Source organism: Vanessa cardui, chromosome 20, assembly GCF_905220365.1.
Source record: "Vanessa cardui chromosome 20, ilVanCard2.1, whole genome shotgun sequence".
Classification (NCBI taxonomy): Eukaryota; Metazoa; Arthropoda; class Insecta; order Lepidoptera; family Nymphalidae; genus Vanessa; species Vanessa cardui.
This window is the reverse complement of record NC_061142.1, coordinates 10,453,117-10,478,334: the sequence shown is the minus strand read 5'-3', so window position 1 is coordinate 10,478,334 and position 25,218 is coordinate 10,453,117. Positions and strand designations below refer to the sequence as shown.

General features: G+C 32.9%; 1 protein-coding gene across 1 annotated transcript in view; it reads left to right on the top strand.

The window, feature by feature from the left end:
- LOC124538562 overlaps positions 1 to 20,045 on the top strand; it is a 35,335-nt gene extending 15,290 nt beyond the window's left edge. The window contains exon 2 of the mRNA XM_047115652.1: positions 19,974 to 20,045. Coding sequence (XP_046971608.1) covers positions 19,974 to 20,045 — 72 coding nt within the window. The remainder of the gene's footprint in view (positions 1 to 19,973) is intronic.
- Positions 20,046 to 25,218: the final 5,173 nt, after the last annotated feature.

Below are 25,218 nucleotides of genomic sequence, written 5' to 3'. Positions count from 1 at the left end.
ATCGTGGAGATACGACAAATGGTGTTTTTTTAGCGGTTAACGCGCAAACTTGCGTCTTTTTGGGGTTGAAATGGACTAGATTTAGCCGGCCCCAATTCGAGACTTCGTTTAATGAAGACTCGATTTCAGACACAAGTTTGTTCCGGTTCTCTTCGACGTTTTCCCGAGAAATATTAGCGCGGCCGGTGTATAAGGTGTCAACGGTACTGTCGTCTGCATAACAATGAATGTTCCCGATTTGCAACAATTTCATTAATATCTATGAAATGTTAGTATCAAAAGTATAACACCTCGCCTCATTACCTCCACTGGTGACAGGAGAGCTGGTACGTTTTTTGCCCAGAGGAATGGAATTGCGATTCAACGGGGAAATGCTGCTAGCATTCTTCCACCATTCCACGCGGTCAAGATTTATACAGTAACTAGTTTTATTTCATATTTGTATATATTTAAGCATTAAATTAATTCTTATGTTAATAAATTGATTTCCATGAAATGTTTGATTTTAATATTTGCAACTTTGAAGTCGGCAATTATTTTTCATCATCCTCCTGTCCTTATCCCAATTTAGTTGGGGTCGGCGCAGCATGTCTACTCCTTCCATACTTCTCTGTCAGACGTCATCTCACAAGTAACATTTTTTCTAACCATATCGTCTTTCACAAAATCCATCCATCGTTTCCTTGGTCGTCGACAATTATTTTTGTTAATTTATAACGAAATCATAAATTAACAAAAATAATTGTCGATGTAGGGATGGTATCAGAAATGAGGTGATCCGTCAAAGAACCAAAGTCATCGACATAGCCCACCGGATTAGTAAGCTGAAGCGGCAGTGGGCTGGTCATATTTGTCGTAGAACCGACAACCGTTGGGGAAAACGTGTTCTCGAGTGGAGACCGCGTCTCGGCAAACGTAGTGTAGGACGTCCTCAGGCAGGTGGAGTGACAATATACGCAAGGCGGCAGGCAGGAGCTTGATGCGAGTAGCCGGAGAAAGACCACAGTGGCGTGCACTAGGAGAGGCCTATGTCCAGCAGTGGACAAAAAACGGGCTGATGATGATAACGAAATTAAATTAAATAAGATTGATTATTCATTGTCTGTAAATAAAGATGGTTTGCTTTACACTTAATTCAACATTGTAATATGACAAATTAAAAGTGCTTTTATAATCCTACTTGAATAAAGAATAATTTGATTTTGATTTGGTTCTGCATTAATGAAATGTAATACTACAAAAATCGTGTATGGAAATGTATTTCCAATGTCCAATTGTTAATTGTCCAAATGTAAATTTTATCCATATGAAGAAAATGATTTGATACCAATATAATTTATACCCATTTATACCCAACTATGACCAATATTATATATAATAGCACTCTTGAACAATTCAGCTTTCTACCTACAGGTATAGTTTTTTCGAATTGATTCATTATGTTCTGTATAAAAACAAACAAATTTTACCTCTTTACAATATAAGTAAAGATTTACAGTTTACGCTTACCGACTTTATGTATTTAAAAAATCACCCTCAGATTGGTTTGTATGGAAGAGATGGCTAATTAGTCCGTCCCTACAAGGAATGAAATATTTATTTTGTTCATTTAATTAATATATTCAATGATGCACTGATTAACTGTTTTGCTAACCCTACACGTCTATATGAGTTTTACACTTGAATGACACTATTATTATTACAACACTTTGCAAGTTTAATATTTATTTAGGATTTACGATGGACTATCGTCCTAAGAATACAATCTGAAAACTTGATGAAACAAAACCAGTTAACTTGCAAAATATCGATTTTATTAGATAAATGACAATACAGGTTAAGGATATTTTATGTAAACTTGGTGTTAGGGCTTTGTGAAAACCTACCTAGGTAGGTACCACCCACTCATCAGATATTCTGACGCTACACAAATGCACGCAAATTTGTTGTGCTCCGGTTTGAAGGGTGAGTGAGCCAGTGTAACTACAGGCACAAGGGACACAGCATCTTAGTTCCCAATGTTGGTGGCGCATTGATGATGTAAGAAATAGTTAATATTTCTTACAGCGTCATTGTCTATGGGTGATGGTGACTTACCATCATATGGCCCGTATGCTTGTCCGCCAACCTATTCCATAAAAAAAAAAAAATATATATATATATATATATATATATATATATATATATATATATATATATATATATATATATATATATATATATATATATATATATATGAGGCAGGTAACTAATTTCCCGCAGTTACTCATAAATATTACATATTCAATACATATGAACAACTAATTTAGTGAAACAGACTATGTATACTATCTGTATGTATGACTAAATAAGGCTTACATAAGGCCAATAAAGTTTTCACTGTTACGTTAAGACACGGAGTGAATCTGGTCTTAGTGAACAAGGCACATCTATGAGGTTGCCAAAATGTTGCCAAAATATTGAATATTAAGTACCCGTGATATACTTTTTATTTCAATCACAAAATTACGCCTTATTATTGTAATAATTTAGATATTCGAAGAACTGTTTTTTGTCTCCTATTTCCATACAACCTCCTGAAAGGATGTATCTCAAGGTCACAAACCCGGAATATAAATCAGGGGACGATTCTACTAATGGTTATAATACGATTCCGATTACATTACGATTCAATTTCGACGTTCAAGTAGATCTTTGTGTTAGCAGAATAATAGGCTGACCGGAATGTTTATATTTATTTAAAATAAATAGTCGTTAGTAGAAACGGCCAGGACACTAAACCGTTACCAAACCTATCTCTGAAACTCTTTGGACTTTTTGTAAGTAAGAACTCATCCAACGATAAAACTAGAAGATTAAAATCGAGTCGATTTCATTTGTATAAATACGAACTACAAGTTTTTATAGATTGACGATTTAATTTTGTAGAAAAGTAAAAATATATTGAAGAAAAATAGTGTATTCAATTCATCACGTGATCAATAATGGAAATTTTGTATTGAATTATTTGGGAGCAAAGTTAAAAAAAAATCGACAATTGTCTACAATGGCTTGTTTCAGGATTGGTACTTGTACTTTTCATAATCAATACAATAATTTCATATGTGCAAAGTAAAGTCATACTATATTATTTTTAATTAATTCGAAGAAATTTAAATGGTAAATAACCTTTTTGTTATATAAAATATATAAAAAAATAAGGTAATTTAATTTTTTAGTAACACAAATTTGCATTGCGATTCCTTGCTACGAATTATCAACGTATCTCACATTTGAAATGGTGATAACCACCTCACATTGACACGCCATTTTGATTCTTGTATCGTATACATTTAATAACTATTATAGCATCGCATATCACATTCTCACATGTCACACGTATTCTGAGGTTTCGAGGTTCTTCTTACAAAATAGCTCTACTGAGAGTGATGATCAAACGAAATCGATGATTAATCGCGAAGTGCTCTTTCAAAGATTGCTTCAATTTATTTACTACAAATATAAATTAATTTTCGAAGCCTGTCTGACTATATAGAACAATTAATTAATCAACTTTAGGGCGAATAGTTTTGAGCTATAGCTCGGCTAAATGGAAATGTATCCAATCAGTCGAAACTTTGATAAGTAAGTCCTGCCTAAATGTTATTTAATTTCTGTTCCAATATATAAATCAAATGTTTGAAATTTACGTACAGTTTATTGCCTGCAAATTGTTCTAGAGTCTCGCTTCCACTACATTTTGCAGGCTATAGTTTGTTTGTAGATTTTTTTGGTTTTGTCGAAGAGGGAGAGAGGGAGGGTTTAGCCCAACAGTGGGAGATTTACAGAATATTATTGTTGTTGTTTTGTTGTTGCGCTCATGGTGCTCACTGCAGCCCATACGAGAAGGGAAGTATGTCACACGTCCAGATCATATCATGGTCAAATAACGTTACATTTTATACATTATCCTAAATACACTACATAGGTATGGAAATGTGAGCACTACCAGCTACCATACTCGACCCTGTAACTGGGAAAAACTCAAGACAAAACCCCAATAACGTTTTATTGCTTCGACCCGGAGTGCTTCGTCGCTAACAAATCAACCACTGTTTTGGATAGACATAAAACAGATCTTAAATGAACCAAGGAATGAAACTCCAGTTTGAAAAATTTATATTTGAAATGGCCTGTATCGTTTTGTTACAAGTGTATGTTTTCATCTATAAAACCTCTTTATTTGCTTTATTTTTAACTAGCTATACCCGCCCGCTTCACTGGGCATTAGTCGTAGATAAATAATTATTTTATTTCACATTATGCGTGTCATTATATTCTACAGTCAATCATTTATAAACTTTCCCAAGGTCCTTTTGTAGAAGCGTATATAATTTTCAATGAGAGAAAATTATTACGTCAGCCTTCGGATTTTATTAATGCAAGTTCTTGATATTAATATAGTAATAAACATACGATACGATTTATAAAAAAAGGTTTTAATACCACACTAATGTTTAATGTTAATGAGTATAACAAAAAATTAAGTATATAAGCTTAATATAATATACAAAGAATTGAAACAAAATGGATAGGAGTTATACGTATATAATTGAACTATTATTTGATGCTTATATAAAAAGGTTTTTTATCAAAATAACAAATAAAAAAAACATAGGGCTTAATGAAGTTGTTCCATTAATTCCATTAATAGAATTAAATATTAATGGACGGTACTCTGTGATAGCGTTGAATTCGTTAATAATCTACCCAATTTTTTTCGTAAACGCGTTATTGCTCCTGAGAGTTACTGGTAAATAATTAAAATTTATAAAAGAAATCTAGTATTATCATGTCTATAATATAAATTTAAATTATTCTTATTTATTAAATTTCGTCTTCATTGGATTAGCTGTGTTAAGATGCCAGATTAAAAGTCACATTTTACATTAACGGCCAGTAAATTTTCCACTACTGGGCTAAAGCCTCCTCTCCCTTTGAGAAGAAGGTATGGATCATATTCCAATACGCTGTTCCAATTCTGCAATCATCGGTTAAGATGCAGACGTCAGGGCCATATTGGCTCTTATACAAAATCTAATGAATTACGCGTTAAGAGTTATGTACTAAAAATTGATTTCAATGTAGTCTATATCTTAGTAAAGTAAAGTAACAGCCTGTAAATTTCCCACTGCTGAGATAAGGCCTCCTCTTCCATTAAGGAGAGGGCTTGGAATATATTCCACCACCCTGTTCCAATGCGGGTTGGTGGAATGCACATGTGGTAGAATTTCGATGAAATTTGACACATGCAGGTTTCCTCACGATGTTTTCGTTCACCGCCGAGCACGAGATAAATTATAACACAAATTAAGCACATATATAAAGTGGTGCTTGCCTGGGTTTGCACCCGCAATCATCGGTTAAGATGCACGCGTTCTAACCACTGGGCCATCTCAGTTCAGTCTATATCTTCTTAGTCTATCTTAGTCTATATCTTAACTGTATTTTATTATTTTGTAATATGATACTGATGAAAATATAGCGAAAATCCTTTGTCTCGACTATCAACGCACAGGCTAAGTCGAATAATATGGAAAGTTGAACCTTGAAACATACATGATTTTATAAGATATTTTAATTATGAAGAATTATGTAAATATTGACTGACTCCTCACCCTCATGAAATGTTTACAAAGAAATCTTAATCTGTGTTGTGTACAATCAAACCCATTATAGCTCCTCGAGACTTGAAAAAAGTAGCATTTTTCATGATACTCAAATTATATTCAAACAGAATTTTAATCTGAATAGGTTAAGAGTTTTATAATATTAGTATAGATTAATTCAGTGCACTTGTTTTTTTGAATTTCGAATCCCTACAATTCGGGACGACAGCAAGTATTATATAAATCTATACAGCTCAATACGGGATCATTATCATTCCTCGCAAGAACTAATTCACGTCTCGTATATATAGACCCTTATTCCCTTTCTCATGAAGTACTTTGATTTATTAATTTGTCAGCATATTTCAATAACTACACTGAAAACTACAACAGCAACTAACAATACTTCATGAATGTTCAAGCAATAAACACGAGATCAATAAAGTACTGCATGATTGAACTAGTGTTAGTTTAAAGTTCGAATGTGTTTTCAATAATTCATTATGTCTCGAGTTTAGTTTCACACGATCCTTTCATTAAATCTGAAATGTTTCGTGTGAAATATTTTAGAGGAATCCAACGGTTGGTATTCTATCGCTTTCATTAAATAATCATTATCCGTTTCCATTTGACACGAGTTGTATTACATCCACGTATCCTAATTACTAATTAATCTTAGATTATTATTAATGATGGGGTGAAAGTAAGTAGTAGTATTCGAATATACGGTACATACACTAAAATATATTTTTTTCTTTTTTTCTGTCTGTCGGTTTTTCTGGCTAATATCTGGAACAACTTGACTTGAAGTTGATATAATAAGTTGGAGCTAAGGGTATTTGTTATTTAGATTGTTTTATAAAATAATAATAAAGTCACGCTGCAATGTCCAAATACTGTCCAGGAATGCGCGCAGCCATCGCACATGACACCACTTCACGTCGAGTGAATTGGTAGGAGACCAATGACTTCATTTCACAAAATCTGGCTAATACATAATTAATAAGTTATAGTAAAATCTGAGAACTGAACAATAACTTTTTGTTGAATTCAAACGTTTTCATACAAAGTCGCGGGCGGAATATAATAAAATAAAAATGTACACTTTCACATAAAAGTCAACAATATTTAACACTAATTACAATGAAATGGGATCACTTTGGCTATAAAAGCCTAAGAAATGTCATCAATACAGTACATAAACTAAAAGTTTAACGTGTATTTATTGGAGATCAGGTACCTACTCATTAAATAGCTTATATTCTATCGCTAAACGGTAATATTCAGTCTTATTTTTTAGTTGAATGGGTACTTATATAACTACAGGAAAAAGAGATAGTATTTTAGTTTTCAAGGTTGATAATGCATAGGAGGCGACAGATTTATTAACATTTCTTACAGCACCAATTTTGTAGGCAGTGAGCTGTACTATGTACAGTCAGGGTAAGCAAACCTTGGCCAGTTTTTAAGTTTAATCCTTTATCAAGTCGCAAACTCTTACTACCTTTTGAAACAAACAACTGCATATAAATTTAAACTTAAAGTACTCTTCGCTAGATGTGACTTATAATGACATTATGACGTAACATGTCATTCTCGATCGGTAAAGCAGATTATCGACCATTCTGAGCACTCGAAAATAGATCTTAAGGTGACGAACCTTTTCTTATTTGAAGGATGCTTCATATAAAATAGTATATGATACTATGTTTGAAAATAGAACCGAAAACTTATACACACACGGTGACGTAACTTGTTTATAGTTTAATTACTTCATGCTAAAGTTAACCGATGTGGAGAGGTTCCTTACATCTGATTAACAGTCACCCTAAAACATTACACGTTGCTACGAAGTGTCTACAGCGTCGATTTAAACAGCTATTTAACGTAGCTAGATATGTACGTGTAAAAGGTAAAATAATATCCAAAGCTTCACGATGCATAAGCTGTGATGGCTCTGTGGTTAAAACACGTGAATCTTAACCAATGAGCTTGTTGATGAAATCCGCTGTACCTCTATGACGTATTTTGATTTGATTGTTAAAATGTTACATATGTTTTTGTCTGTCTGTTTGTTTGTTTAGGCTAATCTCTGGAATGGTCAAGCCGACTTTGAAAGGACTTTCACTGGCAGAAAGCTGAAGTAACAATAACTTTTTTGTTAAATTAAAACGCGCACCAATTCGCGGGCACATATAGTATTATATTATAATTATCTAAGGTAAAAAAATCGTTTCGTTTATTCACGCCATAACTTAAGAACGAATTCAACGATTTTATTTACCGTTTCTTTTAAGTTTCCAATTCTATAAAGATCGTTCAGCGGAGAGAAAATTATGCAGAAAATAGTTAATTTACATAAAATATATAAGCTTAATGCCATTCATCCAATCTACAAAACTATAGGTCTGATTGATTTGAGGCTAAGCATAGTTACTCCTTTCGTAATGTCTTAATAAGAGAGAAAGTTTGGTAATTCAAACATCATGGAAAATTCTACGAAGTCAAAACAGGCTAGTGTTGTTTAAATTTTATTTATAATCATAAAAATAATTAACGATACTTTGATTTTTTTAATTCGCGGGAGATGACACTTGGGACAATATAACGTGCAGAAATGTTTTAAAACTTTAAAGAAATTAAAGCGAATTTGTATTAAAAATTGGAACGAAATATAAACTCGACACCGCGATTTATTTTTTGTTTTATTTATTACAGTTTGCAGAATCCTCACTCATAAGTAAAACATTATATTTAAAGCAACATTTTGATCTTTATGTATGTTATTTATAAAGGCTGTTTCGCGTTTCTAGTAGTTCTTCAGCTGTTTATTTTCGAATCGGGGTAATGACGTCACCAAAATGTTATTTTATTTTTTATTTGGCAACAATTTTGTCTCTTAATAATTTGATCTGTGTTGACATAGTGGTTAAAACTAACGAATTCTTTTAAATTAATGTGCTTCATTTGTATTTTTTATTAATCTCGGGCCCGACAGTAAAGAAATACTTCATGAGGAAACCTGCTTGTGACAAAGTATCTGGTAAGTATATCAAAGAGTAAAAGAAACCTCTTCCAATATGAAATGGAAACAGGCTGTTACTTTTCTTTCACTTCTTAAAAACTTAAAGTTAACGGATATTAATAATAAAATAAATAAATAATAAATATGAGACAACATCACATACATTACTCTGATCCCAATGTAAGTAGCTGAAGCACTTGTATTATGGAAATCAAGTAACGACGGTACCACAAACACCCAGACCCAAGACAAGAAAACTAATGGTAATCTATATCGACTCGGTTGGGAATCGAACCCGGGACCTCAGAGTGGCGTACCCATGAAAACCGGTGTACACACCACTCGACCATGGAGGTCGTCATTAATAAGATGGTTTAATTAAGATAGATCGTTCGTGTTTTAAAGTATATGTTTTTCTTTTTACAACAAATTTTAAAACAAAAACGATATAAAAAATACGTTAATAGGAAAGGAAATGAAAATGCTTTAATGATCACAATATGGAACATCAATTTTACGTATATGTGACTACTGGATGTCTTCTTCTAGGGCATAAGGTGCCCTTTTGCCTTTAACTTTCAACTTCACCAGTCATTTTATGACATTTGTTGTCCACTAGACTCTGCAAGTGCCTATTTAGACTAAAGATATTTATGACAATCTTTGTTCCTCTCTCTTTCTTCTGTATTATAATCACAATCGTCAGCAACATCAGGATTTCTTAGCTTCTTTCTGCTACTCATGCTTCTGATTTCTTCTCTTATTCCATTCAATTTGTCCGATTATAGAACACAGTACCCAAATATGTTGGAAAAATTACTTCTAAAAGTACATTTAAGATTCGTCTACGTGAGAACATATTATCAGAAAGCCTCTAGTCCTTGCCGATACGATTGAATGCGATTGTATCAATATCTCCAACTTTTGGCATGTTCACATTTAATTTGGTCTTTTAAAATAACGATCATACAAATGAGGTTATAAAGCGTAAATAATTTAAAAATATGATTTATTAATTTTCATTTATTTTGAATTCTAGAAACTAGGAAAAATATATATTATTATTAATATTACGTACTCCGAATATATTTTCATTTGCACTGATGAATGTGAGTTTATTAATTGACGTACATTCTGAAATGATAGGATGATAAATTTGAAATGTTTTTAAAGTACCGTTCATTTAAAAAAACGATATCAAATATAAATAATTAACTTAGTTACGATTGAATAAATGGAACTAGAATAAAATTAAATATGTTGAAAAATATTGTAAATTATTAATTGTTTAAATTTGAAGCAAAGTGCATTAGTAAGTTTATCTCTTTAACGTTTAAGTTTTGGAGATTATTTGACCTCGCTGCTCCAATGCGGGTTATATACATACTAGGTAAGTGATAACGGGCGGCCAAAACATTTTCGAAGGAATTACGTTCATTATTATAAAACTATCGTCATTTCCGTAATTGTAGAATGTTTTATTTATTTGTTGAATAGTTAAAGCAAATCATTAAAGAAATATTAATGACATGTGTGCTTTTGTTTGACAATACACTTGTCCAAAAGAGCTGTGCCGCGCTAGCTGCCACGTGGGAGTCAATATTATAAATGTACCGTATCATTGAGCCTTGGCTCCAACTGATTACTAAATATTTGAAAGTAGAAAAAACCACGTTGGAAGAAATTTACAAGCGATCCATCAGTTACATAGTTTGTACATGAACTGAAAAATGACTGTGATGAATGTTTATTACAAGCTCCTTACGATTTTTTCCTTATAAATATCAATACCCAAAGTTCGAAATAAGTATTTTTTCATTTATAATTCTTTATTGCACACCACAAACAAAAACAAAAAAATATAAAATAAAATACAAAAAAAAAGAACTAAAAAAAAAAAAAAAACAAAACAAAAGAAGTACATTAAAAGTGTTGTACAAGGGGCGGACTTGTGGCTTTTCAACCGACTTCCAAAAGGAGGAGGTTATCAATTCGTCTGTATTTTTTTTTTTTTTTTTTTTTTATGTTTGTTACCTCATAACTTTTCACTGGGTGGACCGATTTTGATAATTTTTGTTTTGTTTGAAAGGTAGTGCTTCCCGTGGGGTCCCATTTTTTTTATTTTTTTTCCGATGATGGTATCCATGTGAAAACGACATAAGTCTTAAATTTGCATTATGTATATGCGCGACAAATAGGTGAATAACTGAAAATCACGTTAACCAATTTTGATAATTCTTTTTTTATTATAAAATATATACTTCAAGGGTAATTTGATGAAAGTTTGGTAAGGTTCTGAGCACAGGATCCATGACAAAGTAACGGAACGGAAGGGAACGGAACAATTCTGAGGAGCACGTTAGCGATACTAGGAATCTTTTATTTATAGGTTATTTGGATATTTGAGTCACCTTCCGTAATGTGGTTATGTTTATGTAATTATCATAGTCGAATATTATAATCAACTAGCTACCCACCCCGGCTTCGCACGGGTGCAATACTGATACTAAATATACTACAGAATTTGTTTATATACGACATCACATCGCAAACTTCTAAAATTATCAGTGTTTCTTTACTATATTGTTCATGTATTGTATACACAAACCTTCCCCTTGAATCACACTATCTTTTAAAAAAAAACCGCATCAAAATCCGTTGCGTAGATTTAAAGATATAGGGACAGAGAAAGCGACTTTGTTTTATACTATGTAGTGATGGAACTCCTATACGGCTCGCAGTTAGGGTGCGATATGGGGCAGAATTTCTTACTATCTTTAATCAAATGTTGTGTATGTGATGTGATGTCATATGATGTCCGAAATATAGTTGGTCTTTTTCAAAGTTTTTTTGCTGAGTTCGATTACAGCTCTTTCGAGGGATCCTTGTAGTTTACGCCGCGTGGCGTATTAAATCCGCATTTTCGAAAGTCTATTTTCGCTTTATTCGCAAGTTTCCTTTGAAATTGTCCTGGAAGTAGTTTCTTACTCATATAAACGGAATGCTTAATCAATCCATATTAAAAAAAAATTAGTTAGTCAACATCAGCTTCACTTAAAATCAAAAAATAAATAAAATTTTAACAAAAAGAAAAACCGACTTCAAACAAAACACTATTTTAAAACAAATGAATATGCACGAAAAAGTAATAAAAATAATTGCGTATTCAACATATTTTTTAGAGTCTTCCTAAGTTAAATGAAATGAAAAATATTAGACTACTTAAAAGTCGATTAACGATTATATCATGTAGTTATAATTATTGTTATATTTGGAGTCGGTGTCAGCCAATAAAACTCAACAGTATATCTATCAAAAAACAATACGAGAATACTTTAACAAATATGTTTTTTACAAATTACCTTTTACACAATAATATACTGGATCAATCAAGGGGCTCGTATCGCTTCTTTCTTTTGATTGTTGGGACAAGGGCACCGTGGCTGACACCGGCTCCAAATATAGCAATAACTATAACTACATGATATAATCGTTAATCGACTTTTAAGTAGTCTAATATTTTTCATTTCATTTAACTTAGGAAGACTCTAAAAAATATGTTGAATACGCAATTATTTTTATTACTTTTTCGTGCATATTCATTTGTTTTAAAATAGTGTTTTGTTTGAAGTCGGTTTTTCTTTTTGTTAAAATTTTATTTATTAGCCATCTCTTCCAGACAACCCAGTCAAAGGGAGAATCCAAAACCATCGGCGTAGGCGGTGCAGTCATAAACTTACATACAAATAGTATTACCATATTAATTATTATAAATAAAAACTTCAACGAAGATAAACTAAAACTAGTATAACCTTTCAACGTTAAAACAATTTCATATTATTCTGTCAACTTTACACTAACAAAACATAATTTTAGTTCATGAATAAGTAGGCTAGACCGAGCCAGCGAAGGCTAACCCGTATAACCAGTATACTCCACAAATTAGGTAGTAACGTCTTGAGAATGTCCCCAGGTAAATGTTACACAAACTTGTAATCTGCATAGCTCGGCGTGGCTAGTAGTAAATAACTACTGAAATATGCCGTGAGAGAAATATACGGAGTGAAATAACGATCGAAATCGCAACGGTATTAAATGCTTTTCTAATTGTATGCATTAAGGAATAACGTTGTAAACACAACGACACGTTATTTGAAAGTCGACCTTCTGATTATATACGTTGATATATAAATTGATCAAAATTCTTTTTTAAATTATAAATGTAATGGCTTACCTAATTAAAGTTTCATCGATTTTAATTAAATGCACAAATATTTTCAGATAAATCTATTTATTCAAGTTCGCTAGTTATAATATCGACGTACGATCACAAATATAATTCAATGTGTATTTTTTTGGTACCTTTATTCTTACATTATCACACACACTAAGACATATTTTAAGCAAGAGTCATTGTCACTCACACTAATACAATTAATAATTGGAGGTGGAGGAGTGCGCTTTTTTGAGCGAATAGACCAGCTGGTGGCCACTGGAGGGTCTACAAAAAAACAATTTTTTCATTTATTTTTTTTATCTTACTTTACGAACATATGTATTGCATTATCTTAACAAAATACTTAAGTATTAAAAAAAATACTAATTTATTATTAATAAAGCTTAGTATAATAACTAGTACTGTAAAATTCAAACGAGTACTAAACCATCAAACGAGACCTAAGTTATAAAAATAAAATTAAAAAAAGGGTTTTTTTTTATTTAGGCCAAACGCTTCGTGATTTTACGACATGAAACGACGTGAGTCCCCTCCGACACATGCCAGAGGTCTGAATATTTGAGCGCGGGCGTATCTCACGCAAATTATGTTACGTGGTACATGCGACAGTTCTCCCCCAACGTGCTCGATGACTTATTAATTACCCACCCAATGGGATCCCAATTACATTGGTCCGAGTTACTCATAAATCTTTATTAAGGACATGAACGCAACATTTTGAGTACTAGCTAGTTTGTGGAGTTCGAAAAATATGTTAAGACTTCAATAAGGTATAGAAGAGATGTTACTGCAGTGCATTTAAAAAAAGTAAGCTTTTACAAGCACTTTTGAATCGTCATTAAACAACTATATAAAGTGAAGCTACCACCGATTCGGAATGTAGATTCCATCGAGAAGAACCAGCAAGAAAATCAGAAGTTACTCTTTGTTCAACATATAAAAATAAAAAGTCATGTTAATTAATAAAAATAATTTTCATTTATTATATTTTTTGAGCGCTGAGATGGCCCAGTGGTTAGAACGCGTGCATCTTACCCGACGATTTCGGGTTCAAACCCAGACAAGCACCACTATTATATATGTGCTTAAATTGTGTTTTTAATTCATCTTATGCTCGGCGGTGAAGGAAAACATCGTGAGGAAACATGCTAGTGTTTCATCGAACTTCTGCCACATGTGCATTCTACCAATTCGCATTGGAACAGCGTGGTGGAATATGTTCCAAACCCTCTCCTTAATGGAATGGGTGGCCTTAGCCCAGCAGTGGCTAATTTATAGGCTGTTACTTTACTTTATACTTTTTTTTTATGTGCAAATTGTATTTAAACATATTAGAGGACATTTCGTTGTCTGTCATAGTTTACAAATGCCAAATGTCAAAGTCGAAATGTGCCGATAATTTTGATCATTTTATTGTTGTTCAAATATTTTGTGTATTAATATTTTGTCCTATTTCGACTAAGCGAAGTTCATATCAGTTTCGTGCATCAATTTTGAATAAATTAATGTATGAATTCAATGGGAATGTAGATTAATGTTAGAGCAATTTAGTTTAAAATGACTTTAAGATTATATTGGATAATATAAGTAAGTTTGGCCAGTGAAAAAGTATCGAAGGTATTCGAAAATTTGACTAAGAATTTACAAATATTCATATAAAAGTCTGATAAAAGATTTCTTACGTTGATGCTTCCTAAGATAATATGAATTTCATAAATCCATTAAATTGTTTATTTTTTATAGTTAGGCCAGAAAAATGGGCCATCTGATGGTAAGTGATCCCATACCTATTAACGCTGCAAAAAATATTAAACATTCGCTATACCAATACACTACCAAGTGGTTTTACTAGCTCACCAACTCTTCAAACCCGAACACACCCATACTAAATATTGCTATTTACATATTTAGCGAAATAAGTTTAATAGGCTTATTAAACTAAATTTCATCTCTTATAAAAAAATCATCCAGAAATATTGGAAACATTTCACCCAACTATGCCCAACCATACACAACACCATAATCATCACATGCGCCCGACATCCAACGTAAGTTGTAAGCAAATGTTAACCGCTAGTAACTAAATCAACAAGGCTGGCAACGTTAGGAAATACATAAATCTCATATAAGATATTTTATAATTATTCAACAAGCTTATGAACCTTTAACGTATTAACACTCACACACACACACACACACAAATGCAAGTATGAAATTCAAATTTTTCAAAAATCGAATAATGATTTTCCAAACCAATAAAACTGATGTTATATAACCTCTTTGAATTGTGCAGCGTTAAATAAATGGCAAGACGTAAACAGCTTACGATGCATTAGTGTACAAAGCAAACGTAACGTTGTAAGGGCGACCAAATTCAATGGGCCAAATTGCGGTGCGACCAGCTCTGCAAATGGCTAACCATGTTTGTGGAACAAGTGATAAGCTGCTAGTTACATAAATAGATACATAATATATGATCTTCTCAACCTCCTTCAAACGACACAGTGTTGGCCAACTGGCACTGACTTTTGAAATGGTTACTTTTCCTTTATAATTAATATCGTGCTTGTCGGTGATGAAAAAATGTAAATTGGATTGAATTGTGACGTATGTGTATCTACTGATTACTGATTTACTGCATTGGAGCAGCATGGTGGAATAAGCTCCAAGCGTACTTCTCTAATGGAAAGAAAGGTATTGACTTTGACAAACATTTGCTCAAATTCAACGAAAATTATTCTATTAAGGATATAGTTTTGCTATTTGAACTCTTTGTTTAAAGCTCTAATATATTTTCGTAATATATTCAAAAATTACTACTTAAAATATCACTAACAAGTCTAGTGAAACATGTTACAAGGTTAAAGAATGCAATATGGAAATCATATATTGTAATATACTTTTACTTTAGTTATAATTTTTCTTTCCGCTGTCACTTATGTTATTGTACCACACATCTCACAGGAAGACTGTAAGCTGTCGGGCGCCACAGGAAATTGCGCGGGGTGCGGGGCAAGTCAACGCTCACCGTGTTTATAGTAACAACACTAACTTACTCCGATGTTAGTGCACGCTAGATTGTGCCCTGTCATCTCATACCCTAAGTTATTGTGACGTATGTTGTCTAACTTTATTTCGTGCGGTGCAATATACCTCTGAATTTGGTCGGGTTATTTCTCATTTGTTTGTTGTACGGGTAATCAAATTATTAGTTTTCATAGAGGCCTTATTAAATTTGTTTCTGTATTAATATGCTGGATTATGTTTTTTATATATATTTTTTAAATAAATAAATATGAGACAACATCACGTACATTACTCTGATCCCGATGTAGCTAAAGCCCTTATGGAAAATCAGAAGTAACGACGGTACCACAAACACTCAGACCCAAGACAATATAGAAAACTAATTATAATTTACATGACTGGACTGGGAATTGTCGCGGGGACAAAAAAAAACTTTTGTTGGTTAAATTGTCGCGGGGACAAAAAAAAAAACTTTTGTTGGTTAAGCAAATTTAATTGAGAAAAAAAAAAATATTTTATAAAATAATCTAATAAACAAAATGATTTTAATTTACATAAAAAATAATCATCAGGGGGTGAGGTCGTTGACGGTATCTGGTCATGAACATCAACAATTTAAAGCTAATATTAATGAGTTGGCATCTTTGAAATAAGAACGGATAAAGCAAGCTCAAACCCACGAATGGAATGCATCAATAAAAGCCGTGCAACCAAAATAGCGGCAGCAGCAGAAGCAGCAGCACTGGACATGCAGCAATTCCTCCGACGAAGCAGATGCTCGAACTCAGCAACAATTCTCAGCTGAGTCCGTCCAGCAACACCGTAGTACTTCAGAATATACTTTATTTAAAATTATATATGTATTTAAATACATATAAAAAAAACACTCCCTGTGAACAAAACAACTTATTACCTATCTTGCATAAGCACTAAGAAGGTCCTAAGAATGCCTTAGACACAGGTACAAGCAATAAAGAGTTATTAAAATTCAACAATAACTCATAAGATTGAAGCTATTGAATTGGATATTTAAAGTGTCAAAAATGTAAAAATTATTGCTTAATTTGCAATAACACAAAACGGAAAAACAAGAACTATATTTATTTTAACGAAATAGTGCCTCTAAACGATTTAAATCAGTATACGATTCGACTTAGGTCATCCAATACATGGACAAGGTCTATGTTCAGTTTTTGAGTAAAATATGAAGAAATTAATAGAAATAATTACTGAGCCATGTAGGATATTGATTAACAAAGGTTATTAATGCATGAACTCACCTCAGGAGTGTTTAATTAAATAAATATTCGGCAACGCCTGTCAAATAATGCACGTGGCCGGTATTATACGACGACTGGAATTTAACGAAAAATATGATTAAATATCATTCTAGAAACCACTAATGTGCCTCGATTAAGCAAATATAAATTGTTTTACTTACGGTTTAGTAGCCTAAACCTCTTAAATATATATAATATAATAGCTTGACGACGTATGTAACCCTCCGTTTACGTAAGTATATAATTCGTGTATAATCTGAAACGAATGCAAAACCAATATACGAAATGTAGAAACAACATATTATATTCCAATATTCCAGAATATTCGCTGAATATACTCACGAGTAAAAAAGAATATATCGTTTTAAAATACACAAGTGTCGGTATGCGACCGGCGCCTGCACAACGATAGAATGACGACGCAGAAAACGCAGTGTTGCCGTTCCACGAAATTGACAGATAATAAAGACAACGACGGTTACGGTTCAAAAAACGAAGTTTTGTTATAAAACCGATAAATGTTTATAAAAATAAATACTATAATTTTAGTAGAAATAAATTATAGAAATAAAAAATTTTTTAGGGTTACAGTACCCCCTTCCCCTGTTAAAGAATTCACGCAGGGAATTCGTCGGATGCCCTCATCCGCATCATCACCACAGAGTAAACTGAAAAAAGGAAAAAACAAACCACAACATCTAGGAACATCAACATGGAATTAATAATTCCTTAACATCAACCAACTGAAACAAGTATAAATTCGAACTTCGCTAACGGACTGCGTAACAAAGTGAATTCAACTTAGCCTAAGTACAAGAATACGCATAAGAACTGAAAACAACAATCATGTTTGCAGTCTTAAGCAAAACACCAATGATGTCACTTTGAAACTGTGAACAAGTCTATACATGTAAACAGTTAAATAGCAAAACTTACACTACAGACACATACAACCTAAATTAAAAAAAAACAAATTAAAATATGCTAGTCTTCTACACTACAGCAATTTACTTATAAATCTAACAGTTCTACTGATGGTTCCATAACTCACTGCTAGTGAACCATAATCACTTAATTCAGAATAACCTAACTAAACAAAGAAAAACTTACTGCACTATATTCAAAGTAATAAAACCTAAACACAATTCAAACTATACCAAAGAAACCATTCATCAGGGCAAATCTTACACGCTAAAATCTTTACAACCCGGATTTATTTTATAGTAACTAAACCTAAAGACAATTCAAACCATTCTAAAGAAGCCAAACGTCAGGGCAGATGTTACACTCCGAATAAACTCAGCAGCCCGGACTATTTTACACTAACGAAACCTAAAGACAATTCAAACCATTCTAAAGAAGCCAAACGTCAGGGCAGATGTTACACTCCGAATAAACTCTGCGGCCCGGACTATTCTTATAAATCAACTACTCAAAATAATAAAAACGAAACAACTAATCAACTATATCAGCACACTTAAAATCTTTTATATGCCACTTCCCAAGGTACTTTCCCTTATCATCTTCTAGCTCATACACTAAAGGAGATAATTTACGAATAACTTTACATCGTTCATACTTAGGAGCTAGCTTAGCGGAAAAATATTTCGGAGCTGAACTTTGTTTGTATGTTCGTTTCCAAACAAAATCACCAACCTTAAAACTAATATCCCTACGACGCTTATTATAATATTTAACGTTTTTATCATGAGCTTTCTTCAACTCATTTTTAACATTAGCAAAAACATCTTTCAAACTACACAACTTATCAACATAATCGTTACGCGAACCAAACGTCAAACTGTCTAGTTCAGAAAAATCGGAATAAACTTGACCATCAACGATAGCTTCACGACCGTGAACTAACATAAATGGAGTAAACGAAGTAACATCGTTCACTGAAGTATTAATCGAAAATTGAATTTTCGGTATATTGACATCCCATGTACGATGATCAGAACCCACCAAAGAAGAAACAGCAGTCATAACTGTACGGTTATAACGCTCAACAGTATTGTACTGTGGACAATACACAGGACCTAAATGAATTTGCGGAATATTATATTTATTAAGTAACGATTGTAATTCATTACCTACAAACTGCGAACCATTATCAGCAATAACTGTTTGGGGAATACCATGAACCAGGAAAACATGATCTTCAAGCCTTTGTGCTATAACTTTGCCCGAAGCTCGCCTCAAGGGGAAAAGTAAACAATATTTAGTAAAACAACAGACCACAACAAATAGAAAAGTATTTTGTTGTCGAGACATAGGCAGTGGACCAACTAAATCCATGCTGATACACTGAAAAGGACGACAACAAACCTTAGGGCTACCAAGCAAACCCGGAGTAGCTTGATTGGAATATTTATAAGCTTTACAAGTACTACAACGTGACACATAATCGGATACGTCCTGATACATACCAGGCCAATAAAAACGAAGTTTAACTTTTTTATAAGTTTTTTCTATGCCAGGATGAGCAGCTAAAGTCGAATCATGGTTAGAACGAATGACATCTTCTCTTAATTCTTTCGGTACTACCTCCTTCCAATTAAAATCACTACTAAGAGAAGTTTTACCCTTAGTGTAACGATAAAGTTTATTATTATTAATTTGAAAATTTGGACAAGTCTGAGGACGCTCCTTACAACGAATAAAAATATTATTATACCAAGAATCATTCGTGGAACCAGAAATAACACTAGAAACAGGAACAGAACGTGATAAAGCATCTGGTACAATATTTTCAGAACCACGACGGTGCTCAATCGAAAAATTATATGGAGATAAACGACATCCCCAACGCTCCAAACGACCAGTAGGATTCTTCAAATTTAAAAACCATTTTGAACTAGCATGATCCGTAATAATTTTAAAAGGTTTACTGCCTTCCAAATAAGGTCTAAAATGTTCCACAACATGAACGACTGCCAAAGCTTCACGTTCAGTAGCTGAATAATTTCGCTCTTGACTATTCAAAGACCGACTACAATATGCAATTGGATGTTCTTCGCCGTCAATATTTTGAGTTAACATGCCACCTATACCAAATTCAGAAGCATCCGTATGAACGATAAAAGGTTGAGAAAAATTAGGACAAGCTAAAACAGGTGCAGTTGTTAAAGCATTTTTTAACGCATTAAATGACTCTTCAGCTTTAGGTGACCAAGAAAAAGGTAATGCATCCTTACGAGTGGATGTTAAAGCATTAAGTGGACCTGCAATATTGCTAAAATTTCTTATAAACCGTCTATAATACGAAGCTGTTCCCAGAAATCTCTTAACATCTTTACGACAAGTAGGAGTTGGAAAATCTATAATTGACTTAATCTTGTCGGGATCAGTTCTTAAACCTTGTTCGTCAACAACATAACCTAAATACTTTAATTTCTTACGAAAGAAACAACACTTGTTTAAATTTATGGTTAAATTACCTGATTTTAAACGATCAATAACCTTTTTTAAAAGACTGATGTGTTCCTCAAACGTCCGACTAATAACAATAATATCATCTAAATAAATGAAAAGTTTACCATGAAATTCTGGACCAAACAAACGATCCATTAATCTTTGCTGAGTAGCAGGAGCAGAAGTTAAACCAAAACACATAACTTTAAATTGAAACAATCCACGATTCGGGACAGTAAAAGCCGTTTTTTCTTTTGAGGCTAAATCTAGAGGAATCTGCCAGAAACTCGATTTTAAATCAATAGACGAAAGATAACGAGAATCGCGTAAATTATCTAAAATATATGTTATATAAGGAAGAGGATATGCATCATGCTTAGAAACTGCGTTCAACTTTCTACTGTCTAAACAAAAGCGTAATGTTCCATCAGATTTAGGAGCCATTGTAATTGGATTATTCCACGGACTGTTACTCCTTTCTACCACATCCATAGCTAGCATCTCATCTAATTGACGATTCAACTCGGCAAGCTTCTCTTGTGACATCATATAATATCGTTGCTTGATGGGCGCAGCGTCTCCTGTATCAATCTTATGAGTTATAAGATGTATTCTACCTAAACCCTTCTTCTCCGACGAAATATCTTCAAACAATTTATAAACCATATTAGCCTCATTCTTCTGCTCTTCAGACAAAGACTCGAACGGGTGTAAACAATTAACTGCAGACACAGCAAAATCCTTTGCAGCACAAAAAGAAACAAGACAGTCCTTCTCCAACAAAGCTAATACATCCGGCGCTATATTAAATACTTTCCAAAAATTAATTCCAAATATTAAAGAAGATGATACTTCGGGTATCACATAAAATTTAACAATACGTGTCACATTGTTAACGGTAACGGGCAAAAACATATAACCGGCAACATCTGAATTGGAACCATTTGCCGTAACAATAATCTGCAAATCATCTGAAGGATGTAAAGTACCTAAACCAGAAAAATAATCAACCGCACTGCCTCCTATTATAGAAATTTCAGAACCTGAATCCAACAAACCAGAAACAAATAAGTCATAAATTTTAACTTTCAGATAAGGTCTAACGCTAGAATCATTGTGTAATGAATTAAGGACTGCCGACACTTTAGTTCGATAAGAATTGAAAAATAATTTTACTACACTACACCAATCTTTCCAATCCTTTTCATTGAAATTAGGATGACAGCCCTTCCTTACAAGTTTTTTGAATTGTTAGAATTACATTTGGGACAGGTCTTAATCGTCTTCCCCTTTTCTCCGCAACGAAAACAAACAACCTTAGGTGGAGATTTACACTTAGACAAAGCATGTCCCTCCGTACGACATCTAACACAAAACTTTTTAACCACTGAAGTAGCAGCACATGATTTAGATTTTGAGCAACCCTTGTAAGCTAGATCAGGAGCTACCATTTTCTCCGACATACGCGGCGGTTCAACAAAAGCATCTGCACGGTTTTTCGCATGTTCTAAACGACGGCAGTACTTCTTCAAATCAGTCCAACTATTAATCTCAGTAAAGTATAATTGGTTGGTATAAAAAGGTCTGATGTTATTTTTGACAATTTCTAATTTTTCTACGTCAGTGAGCGGCTTTCTTAATCGTGAAAAATAATTTTGCATTATACTAAGGTATACAACAATCCCCTCATCAATTCCCTGAGTCCTAGAACGAATCTCATCCAACACTTTTCTATCAAAATCAGGTGGTAAAAAATCCTCCAGTAGCAAGTCTTTCAACTCTGACCACGAAGTAACAGTGCCACAAATTCCTCTAAACCAAGACAAACCACTATCTTCAAACAAATCAACAGCTGAATTAAAAAGTTGATCAAAAGATATACCACGAGCCTTGCATAACTCCTCCACGCGTTGTATAAAAGCAACAACACACGACTTACCATTAAATTTTAAATTAAGTGAATTAACATTTACGGAACGACTACAAGAAAGATTTACTTGAGGTGTAATCGTATTTTCGGTATGACCAGCTACATTTTCAGAATCAAAATATTTTGCATGGTCTTCTTCAGATGGAAAATACTTATTTTCTACTTCTTGGCTACTTTTGAAAATGGTGTATAATTTGTCAAATTTAAGTGTTATATTTTTTAACATAGAACTACATTCAATTTTTGCCAACTCATCCTTCTCATTAACTGGAGTTAATCTACCTAACCGATGATAAATATGATTACCCAAAGCGTTAATTCTATTCAAGGTCTTAAGTTGTAAAGGCGACTTTGAAGTGGTAAGACTAAACAATTCTTTTAATTTTAAAGAAATGATTTGTAACTCCGAAGAGACATCACCGTCATAATCAATAATTTCGTCAGTTAGAACTTCCTTAGAAAGCTTGCGAATTTGTGAACGCAATTCATCTACAGTATCAGCTGGAGTACCACCACGTATTTCAATCTCATAAACTAATTCGTCCTTATGTAATAAATTAAAATTAATGGGGCGATCTTCCATGGTAAAGCAGTATTATATAAATGCAATGTATAATGCAATAAGCCAAAAGCAAGATTAAATGTAATATAGTAAATGTTTAAATGAAATTATTATGACCAGAAACCGCAACACTTATGAATAATTTTCAGTTAGACTTAAAATAAACTAATAAGCTTATCTTAAAATAAACTTAAATTAACATAAATACAAAGATATATAAATATCTTATATTATAACAAAAGCAATATTATTCAAGAAAGAATGTAATGAATAAGATTGTTGTATGCAATTAAGTTATAAAAGCCAACTCAAATAAGTTTAGAAAAAAATTCAAAATAAATTTCTAAGTTCATGACCAAAATTTTTGGGAGCAAAAAGATCACAAAAATGCCTAAAATACCGTCAAAAGCCTCATACGTTGGGCGCCAAATTGTCGCGGGGACAAAAAAAAACTTTTGTTGGTTAAATTGTCGCGGGGACAAAAAAAAAAACTTTTGTTGGTTAAGCAAATTTAATTGAGAAAAAAAAAATATTTTATAAAATAATCTAATAAACAAAATGATTTTAATTTACATAAAAAATAATCATCAGGGGGTGAGGTCGTTGACGGTATCTGGTCATGAACATCAACAATTTAAAGCTAATATTAATGAGTTGGCATCTTTGAAATAAGAACGGATAAAGCAAGCTCAAACCCACGAATGGAATGCATCAATAAAAGCCGTGCAACCAAAATAGCGGCAGCAGCAGAAGCAGCAGCACTGGACATGCAGCAATTCCTCCGACGAAGCAGATGCTCGAACTCAGCAACAATTCTCAGCTGAGTCCGTCCAGCAACACCGTAGTACTTCAGAATATACTTTATTTAAAATTATATATGTATTTAAATACATATAAAAAAAACACTCCCTGTGAACAAAACAACTTATTACCTATCTTGCATAAGCACTAAGAAGGTCCTAAGAATGCCTTAGACACAGGTACAAGCAATAAAGAGTTATTAAAATTCAACAATAACTCATAAGATTGAAGCTATTGAATTGGATATTTAAAGTGTCAAAAATGTAAAAATTATTGCTTAATTTGCAATAACACAAAACGGAAAAACAAGAACTATATTTATTTTAACGAAATAGTGCCTCTAAACGATTTAAATCAGTATACGATTCGACTTAGGTCATCCAATACATGGACAAGGTCTATGTTCAGTTTTTGAGTAAAATATGAAGAAATTAATAGAAATAATTACTGAGCCATGTAGGATATTGATTAACAAAGGTTATTAATGCATGAACTCACCTCAGGAGTGTTTAATTAAATAAATATTCGGCAACGCCTGTCAAATAATGCACGTGGCCGGTATTATACGACGACTGGAATTTAACGAAAAATATGATTAAATATCATTCTAGAAACCACTAATGTGCCTCGATTAAGCAAATATAAATTGTTTTACTTACGGTTTAGTAGCCTAAACCTCTTAAATATATATAATATAATAGCTTGACGACGTATGTAACCCTCCGTTTACGTAAGTATATAATTCGTGTATAATCTGAAACGAATGCAAAACCAATATACGAAATGTAGAAACAACATATTATATTCCAATATTCCAGAATATTCGCTGAATATACTCACGAGTAAAAAAGAATATATCGTTTTAAAATACACAAGTGTCGGTATGCGACCGGCGCCTGCACAACGATAGAATGACGACGCAGAAAACGCAGTGTTGCCGTTCCACGAAATTGACAGATAATAAAGACAACGACGGTTACGGTTCAAAAAACGAAGTTTTGTTATAAAACCGATAAATGTTTATAAAAATAAATACTATAATTTTAGTAGAAATAAATTATAGAAATAAAAATTTTTTTAGGGTTACAGAATCGAATCCGAGATCTCGGAGTGAAAACCGGTGCACACACCACTCGTCGTGTTTGTGGAGGTGAGGTGGAGGTCGTTGAAGTTTATATATAATAATTAATTGTAAAATATATTGACTAATGATCTATACTAGTATAACTATGATTTAAATGTGAAAGGAGAACTGTATGTCTGTCTGTCTATGCCTGTTAAATGGCCACGTGAA